The 7,510-nt window shown below is 50.1% G+C and overlaps 1 protein-coding gene across 1 annotated transcript in view; it reads right to left on the reverse strand.

Moving 5' to 3' along the window:
- The window catches only part of RAPGEF1 (Rap guanine nucleotide exchange factor 1), a gene marked incomplete at its 3' end in the record, with an annotated part of 81,683 nt that extends 74,553 nt beyond the window's left edge, over window positions 1-7,130 (reverse strand). The window contains exons 1-2 of the mRNA XM_015415394.1: window positions 7,069-7,130; window positions 792-931 (exon numbers count right to left, since the gene is read on the reverse strand). Coding sequence (XP_015270880.1) covers window positions 792-931; window positions 7,069-7,081 — 153 coding nt within the window. The remainder of the gene's footprint in view (window positions 1-791; window positions 932-7,068) is intronic.
- Between the last annotated feature and the right edge of the window lie 380 nt (window positions 7,131-7,510).

Raw genomic sequence — 7,510 nt, forward strand, 5'->3', positions numbered from 1 at the left:
ATATATATACACACACACACACACACACACACACACACACACACACACGGAAAATATTTGAACACTTTGTCTTAAAATATTTTATTCATCATGTTAAAATAAAACGTTCCGTAATCAATTTTTTTCCTTTTCTTTTTTCAATTTTTCCAATTTTTCGGAAAAAAACAAAAAAGGCTTCAGGAAAAAACGGGGGGAAAACGGGTTTTCCCCCGAATTTTTCCGGGGTTTTTTCCGGGCCTTCACATCTCTAGGTATAAATCCAATCTCTTCTTCTTCCCCCTCCCTCTTTCATAGGGGCAGGACAGGAGAAGGCAGACCCACTGTGGCCACCGCAAAGTTGGAGGGAGGGAGCCAGCATCCACCTGCTTTCTTCTCTCTGCCTCTTCTGTGGGGCAGGGTGGGGAAGATAAGCGAGCCGACTGACACAGTGGTCCCTCACTGCCACCAAGCCTCTTTCGGTGCTGCCGGCACACGCGCCTCGGCCCTCCCGCGTTCTAGAGCCACTTCCGGACATCTGACTGTCTTGACCCATCTTCTCCCTTCTTCCTCTCCTCCACTGCCCCAAATCACATGGCCACACTAATCTATCACGAGCCACGTTTGGGGAGGGAGGTTGCCAAGAAGACCACCGAGCTCTGCAGAAAAGATAACTGCTGTGCAAATGTTACGCCACTGATACATGTACCAGGGAAGTCTCCGGTAATAGTAGCCAAGCCATACCAGGCGTGCATAAAAAAAAGCAAACCTCAAGGCCGCCCCTGCCAGTTCTGCCATCTCTTCAAGTGGCTTACCTTGTTTCCTGCTTTCTCGGGCGTTTTCTCCACTAGGTCCGGCTGCTTCCCTTTCTTGGAGGGCGTTCGCTTTATTTTGGGCGAATGGAACTTGTCCATAAACTTCATGGTGAGGGACGACAGATGGGAGCGCTGGGAGTCTAGGAAGAAAGAGCACAGGGATTTGCACCGTCTGACTGGGAAGCAATTCTGCCTGCATTGAGCACTGCGGCCTGCTCCGGACGGGAGGCTTTCCAGACGACCCGGCTCTGCCCAGCTTAACCAGAAAACTCCACAGCCACTTTGCACCAGTCCCATGAGGCAGAGCTACACCTGGGGGGTTACCACCACTGTTCCCTCTAAGCTGAGTTAGTGTGAGCTAGCTCACCATTTCTTAGCCTCTGGCTCACCCATTTTTGTCTTAGCTCAGTAAGGAGGGCTCCAGAGAAAACTAATTTATGCAGTAGCCAAATCGCTCGCTCACAACCAGGGCCGGCTCTCTCACTAGGCTTACTAGTATCTGGCCTAGGGCGCAGATCTCCCAGGGGCGCAGCGAGGCCCCTGCCGCTGCCACCACCTGCCTGCAGCACAGCTTTCTGGGCGCCCACAATGCACCCCTTCCTTCCCGCCGGCTTGCTTAGCAGCATCACCATCAGGAGGGGGCGAGGGGCCAGCAAGGAAGTGAGGAGGGAGGAAGGCGCGCTCCTCTGGGGACTCTGCGCTGCTCTGGCCTCCAGTGCGCTGCAGCAGTGCGCCCCCTCGCCTCCTTACCTCCGGATCGCCTTCGTCCCGGTCAGTCTGCCGGTGCCTCCAGTGATCCAAGGAGAGCTCCCTCCGAAGCCCCGAGAGCCCAGCTGGGGCCAAGGATTCTGCAGGCGGGCTGCTCGGATCCCTCCCCCCCCGGCGGCACTTTCCTTCTGCTTCCGGCGGAAGCTGTGGGCTTCTCCGCCGAGCCTGAGGCGGCCAGGCGGGGGGAGGGGGCGGTCCTGAGGAGGAGGAGAAGGAGGGCCTGCCTGGCTGCTTCCCTCAGCCGCCTCGTGCTCCTGAGGCCTGGGCGGCAGGGGTGGGGGGTCTTCCTGGGTGGGGGCGAAGAGGCTGGCAGGTGGCCGAGGCTCTCGGGGACGGTCCGACCTGGGGCTGAGTGGTGCTGCCGAAGCCGGGCCTCACACTGATCGCAGGCTTGCGGGCACAGGGAGGGAGTCCCTCCAGTGGCTGCTGGCCTGGCCCGGCGCTCTAGCCCAGGGCAGAGCAAACTTGCTCGAGAGTTGGCACCGCTGCTTGTCACGGCAAAGACAGGCCGGCTGGTCTGGGGGGAGCGCGTGGGCTTGGCCCGGCTGTCCCCTCCCCAGTCCCCACCTTTCCAAAGGGGGAGAGAAATAAAACATCTTTCTCTCCAGGCCCTGCCTGGAGTTTGGCAACCCCATAATTGGGCACGCGCGGGGGGGGCGTGCCAGAAGGTAGCCCCGCCTAGGGCGCAAAAAAACTTTGGGACGGCCCTGCTCACAACCTTATTGCCAGTAGCTCACAAAGTAGAACTCTTGTTCACAGGACTCCACTGCTTAGAGGGAGCACTGGGTACTATGTCGTTCTACCAGCCTTACACAAACCTCACCACTTCCGATACGTTTAATTTAAAATCTATGGTGTTCAGTTCAGTTTATTTTTAATTCGGTACATAACCAGCACATTTCACTTAAAACAATTTTAAGAGCCCAACTGTTAGGATTGGAAACATATATAAAATCTTTAAAACAGATATAAAAATATTACACAAGTAAGAATCCATCGTAAATCCAAGGTACCCTGGGGTAGCAATACATAAAACACAGAATTCATCCAATCCACTTCCACTTTCATCTGCTTCACTTCTTTATTTGTTCCTTACAAATTCTATAAGCTGCAGCTAAAAATCTAGCACAAGTTACTGTAAACTGGGGGTTAGAATCAGACAGGAACTGCTTACTAATCTCTGGGTCTGGATAACTGAGAAATCTCCCTAATAAGGGTTGAATAACTTTGCTCCAATTTCTTGCTAGTAACCACAGTGTAGCAAAGTGTGCTCAATCATCTCCACTTTATCAGTGCCTCAAGGGCAAACCCGCTGTATCACTGGCATCTTTTTATACCAACCTTCCACTACCACAGATGGGAAAATATCGCATCTGGCCATAAAAAAAGCTCTACAGTAAGGTGGAATTTCTAGGAGCGATAAGTAAGTTGCTGGAGTAGTCAAGTATCTTGTTATCAGAGGGGCCAAGAAGGTCGGTACTCTAGCGATATCACTCTGCCTTTCGATATCAAATATCCTTTGCTTGACTACAGCCCTTGCCTGGTCCAAGGCCATTATCTGAAGAGGGAAAAACCAAGCAGATGTAACTTCTGATAGACTGCCCGAAGCCGAACAGAAACCGTCCCTGAGAATTAGTGAAGTAATATCAGAAGGACTGTGACTTATCCTAAGCCAGGTATTAATAGAGGCGAGAAACCTATGGTGCTATTACATTTGGTATGCGGCATACAGTTCTGGTTGCCCTATTTCAAAAAGTGCACTGCAGAGCTTGCAAGAATGGGCAGCCAACATGTTCATTTGTGTCCCACCTTTGAGAGCCAGTTTAGTGTAGTGGTTAAGTGCGTGGACTCTAATCTGGGGGAACCAGGTTTGAGCCTCCATTCCGCCACTTGCAGCTGCTGGATGATCCTGGGCAAGCCATAGTTCTCTCAGAGCTATTCTTGAAAAAGAGCAGTTTCTGTCAGAGCTCTCTCAGCCCTACCTACCTCACAGGGTGTCCGTTGTGGGGAGGGGAAGGGGAAGTGGTTTTTAAATTGCTCTGAGACTCTGAATGAAGGGTGGGGTATAAATCCAATCTCTTCTTCTTCTTCCTCTTCCCCTCAGACAGCTAACAGCACAGCAACCAAAACATACCCATTCAAGGCAAGAATTTGGATCCCCCCCCCCCAGTTTAAAAAAAGTCAAACATAGGGGAGATTTGCTAGAGGTTTATAAAATTATGTATGGGGCAGACAGAGGACATGTCCCCCTTTTTTTTTTTACAGAGTGCCAGAACAGGAAACCCCATTTTTACAGAGTGGCAGGACTCAGAGGAACCCCAAACAAACTGACTGATAGTAGAGGTAGGAGAGACAAAAGAAAGCACATTTTTACGCAGGGCCTAAACCAGTTGTGGAATCTACAGCTCCACGGCCACTGGCTTAGACGGCTTTAAAGGGGGATTAGATAAATTCATAGGGAAGAATACAGTTATGGATAGCTGGGTGGAATGTGCACATTCAGAAGCTGCCTCTCTCTAGCAGAGGCTGGCGATAAAACAGCGTGGCACATGGCTACTGCCTTTGTGTCCTGTCGGTGGGTTTCCTGAAAGCATCTGGCCCGGACGGGATACGGGATGAGAGAGAACTTTGGGCTCATCCAGCAGGAGGTTTCTAACTTTTAAATCCTCAGGTTCTGTTTGCCAGAGACCACACATTCCCCCCACCGCTTTGGTGGCATGCCTTGGGGAACAGGAGGGGAGGAAAGAAGAAGAAGAAGAGATTGGAGTTATACCCCGCCCTTCACTACTCTAAGGTGTCTCAGAGCGGCTTACATACTCCTTTCCCTTCCCCTCCCCCCAACAGACACACTGGGAGGTAGGTGGGGCTGAGAGAGCTCTTGACAGAAACTGCTCTTTTTCAAGGACAGCTCTTATCAGAACTATGGTTTGCCCAAGGTCATCCAGCAGGTGCAAGTGGAGGAGTGGGGAATCAAGCCCGGTTCTCCCAGATTAGAGTCCGCGCACTTAACCACAACACCAGACTGGCTCTCCTTCCCACATATCTCCTGGCCCCTTCCCACGCTTAATAAAACCAGAATAAATTACGCAAAGCAAGAGAAATTATGCACATGTACTCAGTTTGCATCAGTTAGAGGACCCAAATCCAGTTCTTCTTCAGATGGCAGACTAGGATCTGGGAGACCCAAGTTCAAATCCCCGCTCTGCAATGGAAGCTTGCTGGATGACCTTGGGCCAGTCACACACGTTCAACTTAGCCTACCTCACAGGGCTGTCATGATCAAGTGGAGAGAGAGATTGTTGTATGTTACCTGAGTCCCCACTGTAGACAAAAATGGGGTATTAGTGAAGTAAATTTAACAACAACAACAATAAATAAGGTACAATCGAAGGGAGGGAGAAGAGAAACTGTGTCTTGAGCATCAGTTTGGGTGGGCACTGGCTCCTTCCCTCTGCACACTTAGGGCAGCACCAGCGCTTTATTTCAGGCTGACAGGCAAGGAGAAGGCCACATGCAGAGCTGCCAACCTCCAGGTCGGGTCTGGAGATCTCCCAGAATTACCGATCTCCAGAAGTCCAGTTCCCATTGAGAAAATGGCTGCTTTGGGGGCATCGGACTCCACTAAGGTCCCTTCCCCCAAACCCGGCTTCCCCAGGCTCTACCCCTCAAACCTCCAGGAATTTCCCAACCTCCCTGCCAAAGTAACACAGGAAGGGGGTCTGAAACAATATTTCGAGAAGCGCTGTTCAATTAAAGGAAAAGGAAAGCAGGGAGAAGAAAAGTGGACAAAGGGATTTCTCCTCCCTGCCACTCATTTCTGTGCAAGCTATTTCAGTCTCTGCACATGTTTGAAAGCTCAGAGGTCTGTGGCCTGCAAGCTGCGCATTTCAGTGCCGGCAGATATTTTTAACTGGTTAGCTGTGAATCTAAATAAATCTGCCTGCTTTCACGGAAAGCAACTTTGCACGTGTTTTGAGCAAACAGTGCTGGAAGAGGCCAAGGGAGTTATCCGGCAAACAAAAGGACTCGCCTTCGAGGCTGTGACTAGCAGAAGGGAAAAGTTTCTGCTGTTTGTGTGTGTGTGTCTCCTCACCACCCCATTCAAGGATGAGACTGCCTGGGTTATAAATGATGCCTGCCCTTTTTTCTATCCATCTGCAATTATGCTCGGCTGACAGAGTTTACTCTGGCATAGAACAGGGCACGCCAAGACTCTTGGGTCTCACTCTTTTATGGTAAAGTCCTATTTCTCATGGCTGCCAAGAGGAGAAAAAATACTTTAGAAACTCTGCTCTCCAAATAACAAATATAATCCGTTACCCAGATTTTGAAATCATCTTTCTGGCAAGAAAGAAATAATTGCCTTGCTGGATCTGACTCAGGCAGTCCATCTAGCCTAGCATCCTGTTTTCAGACAGTGACAAACCGAGGTCTCTACGATGCTCACGAGCAAGCCCTTCCACTTTTTGCTCGCGGCTGCCGCTAGACTGCACCTGTACAAGGAGGATCCAATATCCTAGCTACGATTGGGAGGCTGGAGATAATCTGTGAGTGCGTCTAATTCTTTATAAGAATGTCAGAACCCCTTTCCAGGTCAAGGTATCCATTTAACCCAGCACTCTGTTTCCAAAAAGAGCGCCCAGCTTCTAGAAGCTCACAAAACTGGCACAAAAGGGGGTGGCTTTCCCCTGATGTTAGGACTCCTACCATCTGCCATTAAGAGCCATACTGCTTCTGCCCATGGAGGTTCAATTTCGCTTTCCAGAACACCACTGGGGTTTTTTTTAATTTAGTTCTTGTATTCATTTTCAAGGTTTATATTTTGCCTTTCTTCCATTGCGGGATTCAAAGGTTTTTTGTGTTTTTTTAAACCAGCCCACAAGTCTATGCTAGCTATTTGTGGTATGCTGACAACAACAAGGGGAAAACAAAGCAGCGGACTGGCACTTTCCCAGTCGACAGAAGCACATGTGCTTGGTTTCCCAACAGGGATCCAAGGTGGCTTGTGCAATTCGCTTCTCCATTTTATCTTCACAACAGCCCTGTGAGGTAGGTTAGGCTGAGAGTGTGTGACTGGCCCCCGAAGTCACCCCAGCAACCTTCCATGGCAGAGTTGGGATTCGAACCTGGTTCTCCCGAGGCTCTAGTTTGACATTCTAACCACTATACCATGCCAGCTCTTAATTCTTATTTGCCACTGGCCAGTGGCGACTTAGAAGCCCGATTTCAGTCTCACAGCGAAAAGCAAAAAGTGTTTTTCAATTCCTCTCCGCAGCTACAGTTTTAGTAAGAACAGACACCCTCAGGGTGCTGAATTCCACACTTGTGCGGTAACCCTATGCAACAAGCCCAGTGCTGGCTCCACTGAGCAAGCTAAGACGGGTCATTAGCACACAGACAGCTGGCCAGCTGAGTCACACTGAAGTCTCAGCCCTTGGGCACTCAGGAGCACTCAGAAAGCGCAGACCACAACATAGCAGAATTGGGGATTTTACTCCCTCCCTTATACCTTTAATCTGCATCTGGTTTCTGTTTCAGTGGGGAGTCGGTAAGCCATCGTTCAGGAGTGCCCACGGAGGACTGTGGTCTTTGCACACATCTCCTGCAGTCACACTGCGTTCTGCCCAAGGAGAATGCTTAAAATGTGTTTGCTATGGCATGGCTGGCCTGCCACATTTCTAAGAAGATTTCTATGGGCATGCCCAGGCATTTGACAACACTAGAACAAGTGCTGTGGGCAGTGTTTGCCAAGAGGTGCGGTGTGTGTGCTTTCCAGTCATTCTAACATGCCTCTTGACCTGGGTATTTAAAAAGAAATGGACGGTGACTCATCAAGTTATTATTACTGAGTTTACTGCTTCACCAGAATGAAATGCAATTAACCAGAGGGCCGTATAGACTGGGGATCAGCAATTGGGGGCCCAAAACCCAAATCTATTGCCTGTTATTTA

Source organism: Gekko japonicus, unplaced genomic scaffold (assembly GCF_001447785.1).
Source record: "Gekko japonicus isolate JY-2015 unplaced genomic scaffold, Gekko_japonicus_V1.1 scaffold1071, whole genome shotgun sequence".
Lineage (NCBI taxonomy): Eukaryota > Metazoa > Chordata > Lepidosauria > Squamata > Gekkonidae > Gekko > Gekko japonicus.